The 21,966-nt window shown below is 40.6% G+C and overlaps 1 protein-coding gene across 19 annotated transcripts in view; it reads left to right on the top strand.

The window, feature by feature from the left end:
- Positions 1-21,966, top strand: part of GRIP1 (glutamate receptor interacting protein 1) — a 333,686-nt gene that overhangs the window by 306,213 nt on the left and 5,507 nt on the right. For 5 of the 19 annotated variants that reach the window (XM_083699032.1, XM_083699033.1, XM_083699035.1 and 2 more), the window contains 9 exons: positions 260-340; positions 5,653-5,722; positions 5,960-6,114; positions 9,342-9,519; positions 11,134-11,273; positions 12,242-12,427; positions 17,724-17,880; positions 21,058-21,160; positions 21,314-21,358. In XM_083699032.1, the coding sequence (XP_083555158.1) occupies positions 260-340; positions 5,653-5,722; positions 5,960-6,114; positions 9,342-9,519; positions 11,134-11,273; positions 12,242-12,427; positions 17,724-17,880; positions 21,058-21,160; positions 21,314-21,358 (1,115 nt within the window). The remainder of the gene's footprint in view (positions 1-259; positions 341-5,652; positions 5,723-5,959; positions 6,115-9,341; positions 9,520-11,133; positions 11,274-12,241; positions 12,428-17,723; positions 17,881-21,057; positions 21,161-21,313; positions 21,359-21,966) is intronic. The other 14 variants (XM_083699042.1, XM_083699049.1, XM_083699040.1 and 11 more) reach the window with 6 other exon arrangements.

Consider the following 21,966-nt stretch of genomic DNA (forward strand, 5'->3'; position numbering starts at 1 on the left):
ACTTGTGATACCGGCTTTATTGTATGTTCAGGATCCTGTTTCTGCTTTTAGGTCCTTCACTTTAAGAAGGGGCAGTATGCAGCATACACAGCGAAATTTTAAATTGTGAACGTTAAAATGAGCCACAATTACTTTGCTTCCTTGACTCAATATTATCTATTATTTTTAATTAATGGTTAATGTGTGAATGATGAAAATGCAATGAATGTGATTCAGCCCAGCATATGGTATAAATGAAAAAAACCACTTTTAATTACAGAATCTGTTATACCAAGTAGTGGCACTTTTCATGTAAAACTACCAAAGAAGCATAACGTAGAGCTTGGCATCACCATAAGCTGTAAGTAAAAGTAGACTTTTGTCATGTTTTTAAAATATATGATCCTGATAATATATAATGTTTGCTAACAAAATTATTGCAGATGTATTTTGTACTTCATTTTGCTCTTTCAGAGCTTTTGACCACCCAGCAAATTAAAATTAGCCAAAAGTTCAAGCTAGACCCCATAACCAAATCACTTATTTAGTATAAATTAGATTCTCTGAAGCTTCAGTGATAATTATAGCTGAAAGAGGTTTTTAGATAGGAATGAAATTTGAAGGAAATTACAGGCTTATGTCTGTCAGGAGAAAGAGTTGTAGACACAGGATATTAATATAGATAAAAATACAGAACAATGGGAGAAAGAACAAGAAGATTCTTCTATTTGACTGCTATATACTTTTTTTTAAAAAAAATGCTCATCTGTATGTTGTGGTTCCTGGAAAAAAAAAATCTTTATCTGAATTTGTACTCATTTTGCCCAGCTGAGATGAGATTAGCTTGGCAAATAAAGGTTTCTATTTTAAATTCACTATCTGTTTTACTTCTGAGTCTTTATATCCCCCCTTAAAATTCAGTATTAAATTAATTTCTTGCTTTCTGTTAAAACTTTGAGAAGATTGGAAGATTGTTATTCCATCCTTACTTTCCTTTATTCTAGAATTTTTCTTGTTTAAAGTTTTAAAATCATACTGCTGAAATGTGCTCGGCATGGGTTATAGAGATCCTGAAATTATTCATTTGACACTTACTTTGTGAGCCTATGCGGTTTAGAGTAGGGTAGTTGTTAACTTACCCAATTCAGGTGGATAAGATGGGATGACTGATCCTCTTCAGAATTTGCAGTCTGACAGATTCCATCATTATGGTTTGAGGGTTTCATAACACAGATAAGTACCAGATAAAGAGAGTAGCATGTTTTTTCTTGTGCAATTGCTCCTGGGCTCAATGGAGTACCATTATACTCCATTGTGTGGGAAGGAGTCCTTTTTGGAGGAGGTTGAAGTTTGAGCCATAGATCTACTATCAAGTAGTCACTCAGTGCTTTTTCTAGAAAAATAGGTGCCAGTATTCACCACAAAGTTGTTACAGTAAGTATAATTCGTTTTAACAAAAAAAGGAAGAGGTGTCATACTCCGTACGCTTGAGTGCCCCCTGAAAAAAAGCACTGTATACACTGAAATTAAAAACAATGTTACCATTTATAATTTCAGCAGAGTACGGAATAGTAATCTGTTTTGGATGCAGGTTTTCATTAAACAATAAACAAACAAAAAAGCAACCCTGAAGTTATTTGTACTCAATATAATACAGAATGTGCTATACATACCACCATTATATTTAAAACTGAGTTGCTGTTTTTTAACAAAGAATACTTAGGGAAGCATCCTTTAAAAGGTATAAGGAATTCCAGTTAAGTTTAATTTGTTTGCCATCTCAATTGATTTTTAAACTGAGAAATGCAGTATAGATTTTTATGAGATCAATTTTTATAACGCGAACTACTTTATCATCGCAAATACTTTGAAAAAAGGGCATTGAAAAATGTCCAGAAAGATATATGAGCTGATGAAATATCAAAATAATAGTTTCCTACAAGTAGACATATACTGCACTCTATATCTCATGGGAAAGGTAGCTTCTGTTCTTCATATCAGCCATGAGGATAGACTCAAATGGGTCTTTGCAAGGATTTAACATTTCTCATATCTGTATTTGCAAGATCATATTCATTACATGTAGGTTGATGTAGCTTAAGAGCCAGTGTGGTGTAGTGGTTAAGAGCGGTAGACTCGTAATCCTGGGTAACCGGGTTCGCGTCTCCGCTCCTCCACATGCAGCTGCTGGGTGACCTTGGGTCAGTCACACTTCTCTGAAGTCTCTCAGCCCCACTCACCTCACAGAGTGTTTGTTTCAGGGGTGGAAGGGAAAGGAGAATGTTAGCCACTTTGAGACTCCTTAAAGGGAGTGAAAGGCGGGATATCAAATCCAAACTCTTCTTCTTCTTAAGATTCTGTTTAAAAGGGCATGATACTTTTATCACATCACAAGTATAAAGCCATCTTTCTGACAGTATTAGGAAAGAAGTAAGAGTCTTTTAAAGTTCGGGTTCAGCCATGTTTATTCAGAAATAAGTTCCACTACATTTAGGCAACATTTGCACCATACATTTATTTATTTATTTTTTAAAAAATAATATTTATTAAACGTTTCCAATTACAACCAAAAAAAAAAAACAAAAACAAAACATCCAAATTTAAAATCTTGTTTTCCATAACATCTTTCCAGGACTTCCCCTCCCCTCCCCCTCTTGTATTCCAATTCTTACTTATAAATTCAGCAATTTCTTATCCCAAATTTTGGACTTATTGTCATTGACCCAATTTAAAAATATTTTCCCATCTCCTAAAATCGACCTGTTCCCTTCCGCGCGTTCCCCCCTTTAACATACATTACAGATTGAAATATAATGAAATAAAATGTAGTTTAACACCCTTTGGATTCCAGATTTCCCTCCCCCTTTTCCCGGTTGCGTTCCCAAAATTTATCAACATCTGATGTCTTCCTGGAGCTCCCACAATTTATTTAAGCCATAGTCCTTTACCAGTCATCGTTAATTTCGAATGTCCAATCTTGGAAGGAGTCTGTCTCAAAAAGGCCCATTTTTTCCATCCAGATTTTTATACATTAGGAGTAAAAACTCCAATTTTATTTCTTTAAACCTTTCAGGACTGGATGTCCCAAATGTTCCTTCTTTCAACTTTATCCAATTCTTGTTATTCTTGTTATTCTTGTTGTTCTTGTTGGTCTCTCTCCTTTTCTTTTCTTTTCTTTTTCCCCCCCTGTTTTCCTGCACAAATGTTCTAATTCCAAAAGCTTCAAATTCAGCTGCAGAGGCTCTGTTATTCAGGAACAAAACATAATGCCAAGTCCCTTCCATTTTTCCAATAGATAAGTCTATTGTCTTCTGTAGTATGTCAGCCTCTGTAGTCAAAATAGTGTTCCATTTCTGCAGTTTCCCAGGAGATAGAAAGTTCTATTCAAATTCCATGTCAACAACTTGTAATATCCCTCGGCTCCTCTAGGTGGGTTGCAATAACTCAGTTCCCTTCCAGATCACCCCAATTAGTCCAAATAGCTTGTTATTCCTTGTTTTAAACAAATTGTATCCAATTTATAGCAAATGTAACCGGCAAAGTCCTTGTAACAAAGTTCTCATTTTGTTCTTCTGCTTTGACAGCTCTTTGACAGCTGTCAAAACCTCTCTTTGTCTTCTCCCGGCGCTCTCACAAAACGCTCCCAGGGTTCGGGGGGGGGGTACTTTTAAATCAATTCCATTTTTCTCCTCCAGCTCAGTCTTATAGTTTTCCGTCGCGAAATTAATATCTTTGTAAAAATAGGGTTGCACTCGATCTTAGATGTCAAATCCTTTGCTTTAACTCCTCTACAACAGGGGGGGGCTGACTTCCTTTTTGCGCCTCCCCCGCTCGCTCCGAATTTTTTTAAAAATTTGTCCCCCTTTTTAGTCCAGGTTCCAATTACTCACGGGTTATTCTTTTAGGTCCAGATTTTCAATAGAAGAAGCCAGCGCTCTCCGTCGAATGGCATGCGGCTTCGCTCGGCAGGGGAAGCGGAGGACTCAAAGCACCACCACCCCCGTCACCCGTTCCGTAGCCTTTAAAAAGGCTCCTTCGCGGGCCGGGGGGGAGCGCAAAAGGTGCCAGCCGAGTCACCATGTCCATGGGTTTCAGCGCCCATGGTTTTTGATGGTCCCCGCGACGCCGGCGCGGTAGGACCCAACCCCTGCCGAGCAGGCTCCCTCCGGAGCTCGGAGGGAGTCCGCCATTCGGCGATGGTGCCAACCCGGAAGTCCCCATTTGCACCATACATTTAAAACACTATTACACCACTTTAAGTAGTTGCACTTTGCCCTCTGGGAGCTGTTTGTTAAAGATTCTGAGAGTTTCAAGAAAACCCCCATTCCCCATTCCAGAGTTCCCAATGAAGAGAGATGGATTGTTAAACCACACTAGTCATTGCAACTTTAAGAGGGGAATATGGATCTCCAATAACTCTCAGCACCCTTAACAAACTACAGCTCTGAATTTTTCTATTGGGAGGGAGGGGTGGAGAAAGCCATGACTGCTTCAAGGGGTATCTTAGTGCTTGAGGTATATGGTGTGAATGTGGCCAAAATGAACTTTACTCCCAGGTAAATGCGGCTGTAGCACTGCAGCTCTAGATCGCTGAACTGCTTTTGTCAAACATTGAAACCCTATGTGCTCTTACCAGATTCCATTGACGCAGTAAGACTTAACTTCTGAGTAAACCATTGGGATATTGATCTATCCTGCATGCAAGAATGGGATAGAACAGGAAATGTTTTAAAATAGCAAGCTGGGTGTATGTTCTTTCAATAGGAGGAATGGGGCAGCAAGAATGTGAGGGATACCATTTCAAAGTCAACCCTTTTGCAGTATGAATTGTAGCGCAATTGCAGCATAGGTCTATTTCAATGTGGGCACAGAGTACATCATTTGCATGCCCTCCCTACTGTGCTGTTGGCACAGCATGATGCCTGAAAAAATAATTTTATTTTATTTGTTTATTTAAAATACTTTAGGCCATGTTTTAGGGCAAAAGCCCTCTCAAGGTGGCTTATGCATAAGATATGATGCAGCAAAGCATATTTAATAAATCAAACCAGTACTAAACAATACGAGAGCAATCAGCCCAAATATTTTAAAACCCAAAAACAAGATGAAACCAGCAATATAACAAGCATCCTTCAAGGGAAGAGCAAGGAGAACAGATGCATCTTCAGAACTTTCTGAAAGACCTATAATTACAGGGCCTGCTGAACCCCAGGTGGCAAGGAGACCCCAGAAATGTGGGTCTGTTGCAATATTCTCTTCTCTCTCCCATTAATATAATAAAATTAAATTCCAAGGTTCGTCTGAATTAGGAAGCTTTTATGGTAACCTCTGGTGTGATCAGTGAAACAAATTGTATACATTTTTAAGAAATTGAGGGGTCTGAGTTCATAAAGATTGCTCAATATTCTGTTTTGAATGAAACTTTGTTTCTATGAGAGCTGTGCCACACCAATATTTAAAAGGCACACCAGTTATATTTTAGGACGAAAGGCTTAACATATAACTGCACCCCACAAATGTGCGTTACTAGGAGTATTTGCTAGCATGGAAACACCCATGTATAATAAATATTGTACATAAAAGCATTAACATTAATTAGCATATGCTACATGTAGTTTTAAGAATTATTTTAAATTTAAATGCATATATGTGTGTGTGTGTTACATATTTCAGCTCCATCTAGTCGAAAACCAGGGGACCCTCTTGTTATTTCAGATATTAAGAAGGGAAGTGTTGCACACAGGTGAGTGCTTTCAAGTCAGCAAAAAAAAGTTATGTTGATTACTCTCACACTCCCTAAGTTTTTAAATGATCCATATTTCTAAATTAAGCAAATCCTTCCACTGGAGTAATGTTGTTTTTTAATCTCCACTGCTTTTTTAAAAAAAAATCCTTTAAAAAATAAAATCATTTGCATGAATAGATGTCTAGACTGCATGTGCAAGTCATCAGTTTTGTAATGTGTCCCATTTGTTAACAGAACTGGAACATTAGAACTAGGTGATAAATTGCTCGCCATAGATAATATTCGACTAGACAACTGTTCCATGGAAGATGCAGTTCAAATCCTGCAGCATTGCGAGGACCTTGTAAAGCTCAAGATTCGCAAAGATGAAGATAACTCTGGTATTCATCGTGAGCTGGCTTAAAAACCTATTTATGTGCATTTATAACCATTTGTGTTAGATGCAATCTCTGTTGTATAATCAGTGGATGTTCTTTAATACTATTTTTAAATATACAGAGAAAAGGCGCTATCTATATTGCAATACAGATATTTTTGTATTCCATGACTTACTTCCAAGATTCATGCAACATTAGAATATTCGTCATTGGCCCATGATAGGACTATGGCACAGCAACTCACCGCAGAGAGTCATTCATGCTTGTTTCAGTGCCACTTCTGTATTTAAAGCAGAAATGTCACCCCACCCACCTCCCAGAATTTCAGACATGATTTTGGCCCAGGAGTGTACTCCTAGTAGCCTGTTTCTTTGGGATTCCTGGCAAAGCATGAAACCTCCCCATAACTCAGTTAATACTCTAGTCCATACCCTCCTCCACAACAATATTAGACACGCCTAATCATCATACAAATGTACATTCAGAGCAAATTTTGTTCTCTTTTTTACTCACTCTAATATCACTTCTTTTGGGCAACATAAAAATTATTAGATTCTCAGTCACAGGAAGAGAAAAGAGCATCTCTTTTGGCATTCTTTAGCCTTAAGTTTTGTTGGGGAAACAGATGGTTCCCTTCCACAATTATTCTTTACTCCTATCAGTATTTTCCTTCTGAGACCCCCTATGTATAGGGCAGTATATAAATAATAATAATAATAATAATAATAATAATAATAATAATAATAATAATATAACAACAAAACAACAATAATAATAAATTAATAAATACTAATTAAGACGATCCTAGTGCTCCCAGGTAGCAGAGTCATAAGCAAAAAAAAAAGTGAAGCTATTTAACACTTGCCATATTATCATCAGGTTTTCTATCTAAAAGGCAAATTCATCACCACCCAAAGTCAGCATGAATTATCGCCCATGTCACCTGATTCCCTGACCTTTAGTATCTGCTCATTTCCAGTCCAAAAACTATTATGATCCATCCCAATCTATGCTTGCTCAGAAACGGCGTACAGGGCCTTCTGATAGTTACAAGGCCTGATATGTACATTTTAGTGTCAATTAAAGCAGTTAATAATTGCCAGCGTCTTCATTCTGTGGCTAAATTAATACTTTGCATAGATTAAAAACATTTATTTTATAATACAGGGTGAATTCTGTGTAACTACATGACTACCAATTAAGGTCTGCTAGATGCAATTCATCTATTATGTGTGCTTAGTAAATTATCCCATTTAAATCGCGGTACAAAGACAGATTACAGTCGTCATAAAACTAATATTTCTGTACAGTTTGTGTTAAGAACAATACTGCATTAAGTTGCTAGTTCATAAACTGTTGTCATAAATTATTATTTTTTAAGCTGTTGCATGAAATCAAAAGAAACATAATGTAAGCAATTAGGGGTGTGTGGGTGATTATGCACCCACCCACCATTGCTGCTCCGCAGTGCCGTCTCCTAGGATCTGGCATTCCAGCACCCAGAAACAAGCTGCATGCCCCTATGGAAAAGGAGGGGGGGACAAGGCAAGAAGGCAGTCCTCCAGCCTAGAGGCACATATTGGGGGAAGCAGGCTTAGTTTGAAAGACACATATAATAACCAAGAGGGGAAAGAGAGACTGGAACCAGAAGTCTTGGCTTCTTGGGAAGTAGATGAGAGAGAAGGGTTTCCCCAGTAACGGTGATGTAACTTTGGGACACACAATAGCCAGGCTGGAAATATTGTGTAGAGAAAACAATAAATTCCTACTGTAGTCACATATTAGGTAAAGGGACCCCTGACCATTAGGTCCAGTCGTGGCCGACTCTGGGGTTGCGGCGCTCATCTCGCTTTATTGGCCGAGGGAGCTGGCGTACAGCTTCCGGGTCATGTGGCCAGCATAACTAAGCCGCTTCTGGCAAACCAGAGCAGCACAGGGAAACGCCGTTTACCTTCCAGCCTGAGCGGTACCTATTTATCTACTTGCACTTTTTGGCGTGCTTTCGAACTGCTAGGTTGGCAGGAGCTGGGACCGAGCAACGGGAGCTCACCTCGTCGCAGGGATTCGAACCGCCAACCTTCTGATCGACAAGTCCTAGGCTCTGTGGTTTAACCCACAGCACCACCTCTTTATTAATCAGCCTATCCACTTCGCTGAGTCTCTCTGAAGCCTTTGTGGCTTTTAGGTATTTGGAGTGACAAGAATAATCCGGGACCACAACAGTTTTTAATGACACATATATAAATGTCTACTAAAATGATAGATTTGTTAGGTTTTAGTCAAGCGTTTTTACGTGAAAATGTTACGGAAAAAGCAGCTGAGCCCACCACTGGTGCAAAGGAACAAACGAAACAGGAGATAAATGTGATCCCCCTATCTGTACACAGTCTCTAACCTACACTAGGCTTCATTCATTCATAAGCTTCCTCCAGATCAGACCTGTGTTGTCTCCCTACTTGCTGTGAAAATGAAAAGTTGACCATAGCCAGCTTCTTCTGGCCTTTCACTCTCCAGTTCACAAGCTCTAGGAAGGGCAGGGAATTTTAATACCAAACTCCACCCTCCAGATCACAGGCTTTAGGCAACCTAAGTGCTGACCTTCACATCCTCAATGATTTAGCCCTTCCCATTTGAGCCCCAGGGTAGGTCAGCTAGCGAATGTTAACCCCATAATCCCCAAACACATAGACAAGCAAAAGTTTACATTTTCAAGCAATACAAAACAGACTATCAAAGTGATGTCCACACAGCAATTCAAATAAGCAATGTTCATTTCTTTTGCACATACAGATGGCTGCCCAGCAGCAATAAAAAAAAGTAGATAAGCAAAAATGCCCACTTTCAAGTGTTCAAGTGACTGTTACTATTTTCACACAGAAAAGTATTCGCCAGAGACTTGATTTCTCCCCTTGGTAACCAAAACCTGTTTTATGAACTTGGGGGGGGGGGGAATAACCTGGAGGATAAATGTTACCATATTTTTTGCCTTGCGGTTGTCTCTGTTGTAGGGGAATGCATGAAGGTAAAAGTTCACTTGGGTCTAGTGTCAGGTTTTAAATCCTGGTTTTGCTTCAGTGGATGGGAAGGACATTTGATGTTGTTGCCCATGAAGTCAAGTGTAGGCTTCAGAATTGAAGTGGCTAAGATATGTATTTGACGCATGAAGCTTTTAGGATGCACACTGTGATTTCTGATCATTTGTCTGAATGTATTATTCTTTTCATTCCTTCTTTCATAAGAGACCAATTGCATCCTCTTGGCATGTATTGCAGATGAACAAGAGAGCTCAGGAGCAATTATTTATACTGTCGAGCTCAAGCGCTACGGAGGACCTCTTGGGATCACTATTTCTGGTACTGAGGAGCCCTTTGATCCTATTATCATTTCAAGTCTTACTAAAGGTGGACTAGCTGAAAGGTAAATTGAAATAAAGATATTCATAGTTCTGCTATTTACTGTGTTCATTCATGTGTGACAATTCATTCAGTCATATGCAATCATTCTTCCTTAGAAATCTGTCTGTTCTCCACAATTCATAGCAAATGAAATACTTAATGATGTTCAGTCTTTTTTTGCTGGTGTTATGATATGAGGCTGTTGTTAAATCTAGAACATAGTTTTGCAATAGTTATTGTCACCATAAATCACCTAAAGAAAGCTTCAGGCATGCTTACCTTGTGATGATATTAATAACTTAAAGAAAAAAGGTGTTGCATTCTTCTTATAAGGTGGGTGTTTGTATATACAGTGCTACATGTTTTTGCCTGTCTAGCTATATTTACTATATGTGACATATATACAATGTGCTAACCATTACATCTTCCTCATTCCTTCTTTATTTTCTTTTAAAACCCCATGTACTAATAAGCATTGCTGTGCCAGGATAGGATCTTGAAATTTTCTTAGCAATTCCTAAACCCAATATAGCACTTTTTCTGAGGGCAGTCATTGGGAGAAACATTCGTAACCCCATTTATTTTGAAGCCAGTAGAGTTCTAAAAGTGAATATCAATCTCTTGGATGTGGGTGCAGTTGTCAGAGACTGAAATGAGAGGGGGGAAGGATTTTGGAACCTGTGTTGAAACAAGGTGGTCAAAATGCAGAGCAATCTATTGAGCAGTTCTGGTGTGGGTGTGTGGGTGGGTGTGTAAAAAAGAGTGAGAAGGGTGGTCCTGCTTCCTGAAATCATCTAGGCTTGCCCTATCAGAAAACTGTGGTGTCTGGATGCAGAGGATCAAAGACTGCATGTGTTACATGTCCTTGTTCTGCAGCTACAAGAATCTCTGGTTAATTCCCTCCTGAAAATCATGTGCTTCCGGTGATTGATAAAATTACACCCCCCCCAATTTAGCCACCTGGCAATAGGACTGCAAAATGGTTTTGGAAGAGCCTTGGTAAAAAGATGGGAGTTACAGGTAGCTTCAGTGGAGAACTCACCTGAAGGTGAATAAGTAGTATTTCAGGATCAGTTTCAGAGTGAACTGAGTTGTGTCATGATGATTGTCCAGGCATGTCAACAGATAGGTTCTAACTAAGTTGTCCATCCTAATGTGCTCCCTAACTACAGTTGTGGCCCATTTAATCCATCTATCAAGATATCCGCCTTAATTTACTTCAACTGATCATGTGAAAATATTGTGATGGTTTGTGCTATCATTGCCTTTTGCCTGTTAAATGGAAAACATCAGTATTTGCAGGTACTAAGAAAGGAGTTTCAGTAAGCCTTCTGAATGTGCAGCTTTAATCCATGGCGTTGTCATGTTGAAAGAAATGATGGGTTGTTGTTGTTGTTGTTTTTTCTTGGATGTCAATTGGTTCTCCTACCAGCTCTGAAAACAAAGATGGCCTGGTGATCCAAATAGCCTTAGCAGCAAGAATGACTAAGTAGCTCCATTCATCTTACACACTTTAAATTAAATGTGAAACCCGAGGAAAAACTGCAGACACTTTTGCTTATCTCGTATATGTTAAATGTTTGGCTCAGTTTCCTTTTTACTGAACTTTTCATGTTTTATTTAACTCATGTTTCAGGACAGGTGCAATTCATATCGGAGACCGAATCTTAGCAATAAATAGCAGCAGCCTGAAAGGAAAACCTTTGAGCGAAGCCATACATTTGTTACAAATGGCAGGAGAAACAGTCACCTTGAAAATAAAAAAGCAGACAGATGGTGAGTGTTGTGTCAGGTATTTCACAGGGGCCCTTTCTACAACCAGCAACAATGCATACGTTCATGAAAATGGTATTTGGGTCATTGGAATGCAGAAACTGGGACGCAGGTGGCGCTGTGGGTTAAAGCCTCAGCGCCTAGGACTTGCCGATCGAAAGGTCGGCGGTTCGAATCCCTGCGGCGGGGTGCGCTCCCGCTGCTCGGTCCCAGCGCCTGCCAACCTAGCAGTTCGAAAGCACCTCCAGGTGCAAGTAGATAAATAGGGACCGCTTACCAGCGGGAAGGTAAACGGCGTTTCCGTGTGCGGCTCTGGCTCGCCAGAGCAGCGATGTCACGCTGGCCACGTGACCCGGAAGTGTCTCTGGACAGCGCTGGCCCCTGGCCTCTTAAGTGAGATGGGCGCACAACCCCAGAGTCTGTCAAGACTGGCCCGTACGGGCAGGGGTACCTTTACCTTTACCTTTTAATGCAGAAACAAATGCACAGGTACAAGAATGGTTGAACAGAAGCACTTCAAGGTCTACAAGACATTTGCAGTCACCAGTGCAGTAATGGAGTCAAACAAAAAGAGAGTCAATTATCTCTTTACAACAGTAGTGTTACAGTCAAAATTTGGGAAGTAATAAACTACTCATTTCGACTCCTGTGGGTCATTCAAAGAAAAAAAGAAAAGTATTAAGTAACAAACCCTACACAGAAATGAACATTGAACAAAAAGCAGAGGTACAGATCAGAGCCAAGCCCAAGTTTATGAAGGATGTAGACAAAGTGGAAATCATGAAATTACAACAAAAGGTTTTTAAAGCCATTATGGGGGGGGGACCCAAAAAACCCACCCCCAGCTCATGCAGTTTGTTTCTCTTAGTTTTCTTGCTTGCAGAACGTCCTTCCATGCAAATGAAGCTGCATATCTATCTGATTTTCCAACAAAGTTTTAATCTTTTTTCCTACCATTTAATTCCTACCAGCATCAAGTCCCAAGAAGTTTCCGCCCTCTGGTCACCTAAATGAATTGAGTGACGCTGAAGATGACACAGCCACCACACAGAAACCAGGCAAACTGTCAGAAATATACTCCACTACCGTCCCAAGCGTAGATAGTGCTGTGGAATCATGGGATGGCTCTGGAATGGATAACAGCTATGGAAGTCAAGGTGGGTTTGTGCATATCAACCAGCACACGTAACACGGGAAACCACTCCATGGGAAAAACCTTCCAAGCCAACTTTGCTGTGTCTCAACTGTGCTGCCTCTGTCTCATTAAGACAGCGCCCTTTAGCACACTCTGCTGCCTCTTGCATTCAGCTAACCTTGGTCTCACTCTTTCACGACACTGTGACAGGTTATAAAGCATATATCAATATACTAACAGCCTTCTGCTAGTTTTACTGATGTCTGAATAGCCAGTCCATAGCTCATCCACAGCTAAATGGGTTTATCCTTCAAGCTTAGATTAATAAAAGATGCAGAACACATTGAAGGTGTTCATTAATTTGAACATCTGAGGTGCATTCATTGTGATTTTTAAGCTAGCTATGGTAAGGATTTATTGTAAACTGCCAAAGGGGGAGCATAAAGAGATTATTCAATGATTTGTTACCCTTTTGTTTCTCCTTCATCCCTTGACATTAAGATGTCAGAGGGCTTTCAGAATAATAACTGGTTTTAGTAAAGGTTTTGAAGGGAGGGGAGGAAGAGCCAGAATGGATTTTCTTTTACCTCTTCAAAGATCCGTGCTTGTTTTTTAGTATTTCACCTTTATTTTAAGCACTGTCATTTAAATCTCAGGGTAAAACTTGGAGCCCTGGAAGTGCAGGTTTTTATAAACATCCTGGGTTGGAAAAATGAGGACTTCTAAAAAATCATATTTTACATTGGAATATCAAACAGAGCACAATGACATTCAAATGCCACCTAGAGAAGTCATTGTTTCAAAGATAAATATTCTCCTTCCCTTACACATTTTGCACATTCCTTCAGAAGTATTTTTGGACCCACTCACCCAGTAACTCTCTGCTGCACAAGAAGATGCAACTTGTTCTTGGCCACATGATCATATGAAGATCATAGAAACATACCTGCACACCAAGACATCTGAGCCACCAAGCTCATGAGAATTGCTGTCGCTGTGTCTGCATTAAGCCCCCTTCTGCTTCTCCATGTGTTTTGAGACACATGCCTGGCAGGCTGTGAAAAGTTCCAAACAGATCTCTCCAACACAGCAGCAAATAAGTTTCAATATATGTAAGCGCAGAATGATGCACATCAGGGCAAAAGGACACACACTCCTAACTTCACATTCATGCTCAACTAGTTGTGACCATCTAGGAAAAGGATACTGAGGTTATGGTGGATTACTCAGTGAGAAGGTCAACTAGCAGTAGTAAAAGCAACATACATATTCCATATTAAATAGTTTACAGAATGTATTGCCACAAGATGTTGCATTGGTCATTACCTTACATGGCTTTAAAGGGGTATTTGTGGAAGATAGGTCTATCTGTGGCCATTGGCCACAATAGCTCAATGGAATCATCTTCAGGAGATGGAGAAATTGCTGGGTTAGATAGTGGGGTGGATTGTTTGCTTCATGCTTTACGTCTGGAAAGATCTGATTTGTCACTATGGGAATCATAATGCTAGTCTATATAGACTTCTAGTGGAGTGGATGACCAAATCAGCTGCTGTGCAATGTTTATCTTCTGTAATAGGAAATGCAATAATTCTTTCTTTGTTGCTGGCATATGGGTGAACTAATGTTGGGCACTTTCAGTAATGATCTTTCATTTATTGCGTAGCTTGACACTGGAAGCAACTGTCAAAGTTCCTTTGGAATCCATTTTATCCTAGCAAGAAAGAAAAATGCTCAAGTTTCCTCCTTAAACATTGTTAAAACAGGGCAGGGGCAAAAGAGCTTGGAAGTCAAATACGAATACTTTGAAGCTCAGAACAAGCAACTAAAGCTATTCTTTAACAGCAGTAGTAGAATGAAACATCGTATGTAATGTTGGCTATCTGATTTCATGTCAGGAAAAATTCCCAGTTGTAAAAAATATATATTTAGCAATTTCATTTTTGCTAGACGTTGTGTAGTTAGTCTTTCCTTTGAATTCTACAAATATAAAATGTTGCTATATTTTTAATTTTTAAGAGCAACAATTTGATTTATTTTTATTTATTTTTAAGAGCAACAATTTGATTTATTTTTATTTGCCTTCTGAGGAAGGCAAGTCTCAGCATGCAGCCATCATTTAGTTTGCACGACAGTAAACAGCACATGAATCACACACAATCCCTGCAGACCCATTTGTTCATCTGTCTGAAAAACTAATGAAATATTGAGCTGTGAATATTTTATTAAACGAAAATAGTTCTGTAAAATCTCCAGGAATGGTCAGCAACCCATCATGGGCTGCAGTAGACATTTTGGTTCAGGTCAGGGGAGGGGAGTGTACAAGCCTGGATAATAGAAATTCAACTCAATTCAGTAGTTCAAGTATAAGGTTGTGCATGGGCGAGGGGGCAACTATTAAGTATTTTTATATCACCTGCCCTGATAAATCATTAGATAAAAAAAGATTGAGGAGGGGAGAGTTTTTGTTTATCTCAAAATGACTACCCAAGAGCTAATTTCAAAGAACTCATGCCATGTCATAAGGTACGAAATGTGTTGATATCTACACATCTTAGAAAAGTGTGGCATTTCCAAAACTGTCAGTCTTTTGGGCAACTGCTGGGGCCTTTAAGCAAGTGCTATCCCATCGCCCCAACTCTTTTCTGTCACCATAAATAACATCATACCATATATTGGTGAAACTAGCTGCATCTGTTGGGAAATTATGTACATAATTTCAGCCTATGTAGTCTGATTGACTTTGTTAGTGTTGGCCTCCTTCTTTTACCCCTCCCAAAAGGAGTAAGTGAACTACAATAGGATTGTTTCACAGGGGGCCACTCCAAATCAGACCATTTAATGTGGTCCAATTTCCATGGTGGTGACAATTTCCAATGCACTGAACTGGAGCTATGCATCTTGGATCTTGCATCTGAAATTATCAACTACCTTAGCAATAAAGTAAAGAGATTTTGAGAGAACCCCATTTTGGTTTGTGCAGATCCATGAATTTCTGCAGCCTTCCTTTATTGAGATACTATTGGTATATATAGCAGGCTTCCTCAACCTTGGCCCTCCAGATATTTTGAGACTACAATTCCCATCATCCCTGACCACTGGTCCTGCTAGCTAGGGATCATGGGAGTTGTAGGCCAAAAACATCTGGAGGGCCGAGGTTGAGGAAGCCTGGTATATAGCCATTTTCATATATTTAGACAGGTGGAAACTTATTTATTTGTCCAGTCCTTTGGAACCTAATGGTGTTGATACAGGTCAGAATTTAGTGCTTTTTTTTAATGGAGGTATGATTGTATTCTGCTTTGTATTATATTTTATATAGCTGCTTATATTGTATGCTGTGTTGCAAGCCACCTTGTGCACCAGTTTTGGGGAAAGGGTGAGGTATCATTGGCTCCACATATCACTACCTTACAGACTCACCTAAAAATTGGGAAATGTGTAGTTTGAGGTTGAAGTATGAGTGGGGAATAGTCAAATCTGCGAGCAGCCGAGTTGATGGATAGTTCCTGCCTTGTGCTGCACTAGATGGCTTTACAACCCTTTCTATACTGATCTTCTATTTTTCTCATTAAGTATTTAACATTGCATCAAGCCGACAGCTTGAATGAGTTACTTTAGTACAGCAGTTCCCCTCCACCACATACAAATGGGAACCCTCTGTTCTGCAGTCTTTCTTTTAGTTAAACTGCCCTGAGAATATAATGTGCTACAGCCTGCATATCCTCTCAGGTATTTTGTCTATGGCCAAAGTTGTGTAAAGATGGAAGTGCTTACACTGGCAAGTCATTAGCATAGGAAGATGATAGTTTTCAAGACAGCTCATTATTTTATCTCACAGCTTATAAGAGCCATTATAAAAAGATGCCCTTGGTTTTTCACCTTGCTGTTGCCATTTCAGTTTTTGAAGTATTGGCTGGTTTCTGTCCAACTTTTCCAGTTCAGATTCAGTCCATCTCTTTTCCTAATGGAGATAAACCTAATACTTGCTAAACAGGATAACCTGATAACCATGTTCCCAGTACAGTGGTACCTCTGGTTAAGAACTTAATTCGTTCCAGAGGTCCGTTCGTAACCTGAAACTGTTCTTAACCTGAGTTAAGCTAATGGGGCCTCCTGCTACCACTTTAGTTATTGGGGCTTCCTGCTGCTGCTGCCATGCCGCCGGAGCACGATTTCTGTTCTCACCCTGAAGTTAAAGTTCTTAACCCAAGGTACTATTTCTGGGTTAGTGGAGTCTGTAACCTGAAGCATCTGTAACCTGAAGCATCTGCAACCCGAGGTACCACTGTAAACTGTAGTGCAAGTACAGTTTAGGTGACCTTTGTTTTGCTTGCCTTACTTAACATGATAGTGATATGGCCTATATATTTTTTCCCATATTATCTATGGTTTTTACATACTCCCAATTCTGCAGTATTCTCTGCTTTTCAGGATCCCCATCCTACCAACCACTCATTCCGTAGCTGGGTGTAGAAGCTTGCACACCACAGCAATTTTTTTACTGTGTGTGAGAACCTGTGATGGTAGTGCAAGGCTACTTTAGCAGAGATGCTTCCACCTTATCTGTTCCTTAGCCCAGCAAAATGGGATGCTGCTCTTGAGCCAGAACACTGCAAGCAGCAACTAGAGAGAAGGGGCTGCTCCTCATCTGCCCTTCACATGAATGCCTAGAGAAATATTACCTATTCTGTGTCCTCAAGACTGCTAATGGATCAAATGGAAGTCTGCACCCTGTTATCAATTGCATTTCCTTTATAATGGAGTGCCAAAATATCAGTATTTTAGGAAATCACCAAAAAATGTAATATGGCAACATTGGTTGCTTTACATCGCCAATGAATAATAACATGTGCAAATAAGGGGCGTTGGTGTTTAGTACCACCAAAATATATTTATAGAAACTTTCTTTTAAGCTCGTACAGAGAGTTTGTTGTGTGACATGCTGCATTCCCAGACTCTGACTGGAATATATTGCCTTGTTTATTTTGTTATAATTACTCTGCTACGAGTTCTTTGATATCATCTATGTCAGGTCATTTCTTTATCACAGATTGAGAAGGCAAGGTGAGCTACACTTTTGAGACTCAGTGATGTTGGTTCAAATCAGTCTGTTTCCTAGATAATTCTGAGCAACTCTCATGGCCTCAGTTCCACATGCATGAAATGGGAACAAGGATGGCTTTAGCTCACATAATTGCTGGAAGAACAATGGAATAAGTTAAAAGACATTGTGTTATTAGGGGTGCAATGTAGTGTTATAAAATACTTTCTTCGTTTAAATCATCGCGGTTTTACAAATATGGTTAATATTTTAGGTCCCAATTATCAGGCTTCAGGATACAACTTCAACACATTTGAATGGAGGAGTCCAAAACAAAGGAGCAGTTTATCCCCTCCCAACAGGCCCCGAACCAACCCCTTCCACAACACAGGGCTAAGTGATGATGAATGGGATAAACCAGTCGCAAGCAGGTATGTTTTGCGCCTGTTACTCAATTTATCTTTGCAGCAGCAGCAATGTTCTTTGTGAATACATACACCACTTGCCTGAGCTCAAAACACCAGTTGCCAGTTTATCCTCTCACTACTGAGATATTTACAGTTCATGCTGCATGAGATTTATTAGGTTAGGTTAGTGGCATTCATGAAAGGTTATGATGCTGAAAGCAATACATGTGCACTCGGTGAAATCCTATGCATAAAAGGATAGATCATTGGTTCTTGTTAATGCAACAATTAAACTGAAAATAGGTCCTTCCCCACCCCCATCCTTTGAATGTTGTAAGAGTCTTTCATTTCCCTAATCTTGTTCCACGCACATCAGCATTTGACATAAATACACACGCATCTTTGTAGGGACTGGTTCTTCATTATCTATGTGTACTGTGGTTGCAATTTCTACATGGTCAGTAGCCATGGTGCCCCTTTAAGAAAGGGGAGCCATGTGGGACAAGGGGATGAAGCAGCCCCTTAGAGCCCAACTATATGGTGTGGGCTCCCCTTCTGAAATGTTACCAATGACAATGCAATTCTTGTCAAGGCTTCACCCATCTTGGGGAGGCTCTGGCCAGGAAACGTTGTGTCTAACCAAGACAGAATAAGTCAATGGCTTGACCCCTTATTTTGCAGAGTAAGCAAAAGGCATGGAGAAGAATTTGCCCAAAGCACAGGTGATGGCAACAGATCCATGTTTTTATAGATGAATGGGGCAACAGGCCCACTTTTCAAGTGGGTTGGGTGCAACTTAAAGGGCTAAGGGGACACATGAGTTTGAGTGCTGAACCCCAAACCCTCCACCAGGGATTTTGCTCCCAGTTAGGTTCACTTCCAGCATAGAGCCTAACTGAGATGTATGCCCACCTAGGAGAAAAGCACTGGGGGGAGAGGGTTCGGCATTCCTCACCCACTCGCCCCAGTGGCTCTTTAAATTGCACCCTATCCCCTGTGCAGACCCACTTTGAAGAGCATGGGGTTTGCCACTGTCACACATAAGGTAAAGGTAAAGGGAGCCCTGACCATTAGGTCCAGTCGTGGCCGACTCTGAGGTTGCGGCGCTCATCTCGCTTTGCTGGCTGAGGGAGCTGGCATACAGCTTCCGAGTCATGTGGCCAGCATGACTAAGCTGCTTCGCTGTTTACCTTCCCACTGGAGTGGTACCTATATATCTACTTGCACTTTGACGTGCTTTTGAACTGCTAGGTGGGCAGGAGCAGGGACTGAACAACAGGAGCTCAACCCGTCGCAGGGATTCGAACTGCTGACCTTTTGATCAGCAAGTCCTAGGCTCTGTGGTTTAACCCACAGCACCACCCGCGTCACTGTCACACATAGTTTGTGTTAAAAAAATCAATAGAACTTCTGTGCTCTGGTTCCCAGTTTACTTGCCGTACTTCAGAGAATTGCCTGACGCTGCTGGCCTTAGAAGAGTTTTGCTGTAACCCTCAGACAGGCAGCATTATTGCTAGTTTCTCCAGCTGACCTACAGTCTAATCAATAGTCTCAGAGAACACATGGAAAGTGTTACTAGCGATTACAGCGTGACTTGAATAATTCCTCTGCCCTCCCCGCCAAAACACACACACACTGTCCCAAACCATTATCTCCAGTGTCCTCGTAGGAAACGACTTGCTGCACTGTTTTTTTAACACTTTGGACTCATGAATCCATGATAAACCTAAAGGAAGGTGCCCTAGTTTGTCTCTGCTGATAATGAAGATGCTCAGTTGCAACTGAACCTGATCCAAAACCTGGGGTAAATAGCACTAAAACCCACACATCTGTTCCTCCAGCTGATGCCAAGTCAATCAGAAGCTTATTTTCTGAGTTAATGATTCCCACACATGCATCCAGAAATGGATACTAATTTTTCCCTCCACATGCAGCCAGTCTCTGCATGGCCTGAGATTTCTAAGCATTCGTCTAGTTTCTGCTTGGTTTGGAGAACCGTAGGGTGCCGCCATATTGTTAGACTGACGCAACTTTGGCGAGTGGTAGGTTGGATGCAAAGCAGAGGCATACTTACCCCAGCAGCCACATGCCAAGAAAAGTCCATGTGCTAATCTAGTGGTTGGCTAATGCACGTCTTGGGCAAATCTGGGCCTAGGTTCTGGCTAGCACATCATAAAATGTGGATTGAAGGAATGGTGATCAAATATGGATTGATCCCCAATGGTGATGGGCGGGGAGACTGCACGTTTCTAATGTAAATATTTTACAGATATTGGGGGGGACTGAAGAATCCTGTGGCTGGGAATCTGCAGGCCCTAAGCTCTGTCCCTGATTTGCCAGCAGTTGTTCCAAATCACCCAAACCTTTCCCAGAACTGGGATGGCAAGGAGAAAACAGAAAAGGGAGCAATCTCTTTCCTGCCTTTTCCCTTCTCCCACTTGTCAGAAGGAGGGAAATTGCTTGTGCCAGATCCTGTCCTTGGATAGATTTCCCGAATGTTTGTAGCCGTTGCTACAGAATTGAGGGGTCCCCCTCCTCCATTGCACCTACACACCAACACAACTCCATTTTATTTATGGAGATGCATAGACTCTACATCTGCAGCAGAGCATAGGAGCCTTTCCACATGGAGGCATTTTTTTCAGCTAAGGCAGTGGATCTGGACTTCAGAAGAACCCCCCTGCCTTATCCTAATACCCCTCAGCCACTGAACCAGTGAGAGTGGGATTGCACACTAAATCTGCATTAGGTGAATTTGGGGATCTATCTTAAGTGTGGGAGTGGCAATTCCAGTCGTCACTGATAATTGTAAGGAGCAAGAGGCTGTGCTGTTTCTTCCAGTTTAGTTTATGCGAACCATTAATCTTGCATCTTCCTTTCCCTCACAAATGTGCCTGCATGTGCAACCTCACCATTCATAGCAGCTCCTAAGCATGAATTAGCCATGAAGATTGCTGCAATAAAAGTAGGCCGGGGTTTGTGTGAAGTTTTATTTACCAGACCACTTGTAAATTCTCGGGTTAATTAAGCCCCCGTGTTGTGCGTCAGTAATCGCGCTCCTTCTCCACAGCCCTGTCTAAGCTTGCTTGCTTCCTGCCCATGCTCACCCTTAAGTCTGGTTTTGTTGCTGTAAACCATTCCTATGAAGTACACTGCCGTGTTGCCTTTGCCACTTAAGCAAACCTTTCTCTATGAATCCAGCTTTGCAGGTGCCCCCGAGACTGACCAGGAGGAAAATTTCTGGTCTCAAGCACTGGAGGACTTGGAGACTTGTGGACAGTCAGGAATTCTGAGGGAATTAGAGGTAGAAAAATAAATAAATCTTAATCCCATCACAATATACCAATTTCTTTTTCAATTAACACTCATTTTTTTGTTTTCCCCCCTCTAGTTTTTTTTTCTAAGTTTGCATTAATCTCACAAATTCATTTTAAAGCTTTAACCCCCCTTTCCACAGGACAAGGCTGACAGGCGTCTGTGTTTGAGAAACATGACTCTCTTGGTACCTACCCTTTATGTTTATATTTTGCTTGTGCAGCTGCTTCCCCTGATTCCCCCCTAATCAAGCTGTTTTCTTTCATGGAACTGCTGCTGAAATGATACAAGCGTGTTATGTGTTCAAAAGCTTCTCCTGTGCTACTGCTGGCTGCGCCTGTTTGCAGGCTTGTTTTTCCTAGGCAGCAGCGCATCCCATTCTCTTCCAGCTGCTTTTTACACAAGGTTTCCTTGGCATGTATATCTCTTGCAACAAAACTGAATCTGAATTAAGGGGAACATAAACGAAAAGCAAGTTTTAAAATCGGGAGTCACCTGATGAGCCAAGGCAACTGCAATGAATTCCACATTAACTTCCCACCTAGAGATTTACTTTTTTAAAAAAGACAATTCTTTTGTTTAAAGTTGCCTGCATGTTCCTTAATTACACAAAAAATGAATATAACTTAAAACAGTTTTAACGTTTCAAAAGGGCAAGTCCTCAAAAATTTTCTTTTATGTTCTTTTAAATTCCTTGCGTTGCAAAAACCGGCAGTCTCATTTTCATTTTTATGTCATACTGAAGTCCCTGAGCAACCACAAGGAATGTGAATGGCATAGCTGGGTAAAACTCAT

This window comes from Podarcis gaigeae (genome assembly GCF_964106915.1).
Source record: "Podarcis gaigeae genome assembly, chromosome: 10".
In the NCBI taxonomy this organism is placed as follows: Eukaryota; Metazoa; Chordata; class Lepidosauria; order Squamata; family Lacertidae; genus Podarcis; species Podarcis gaigeae.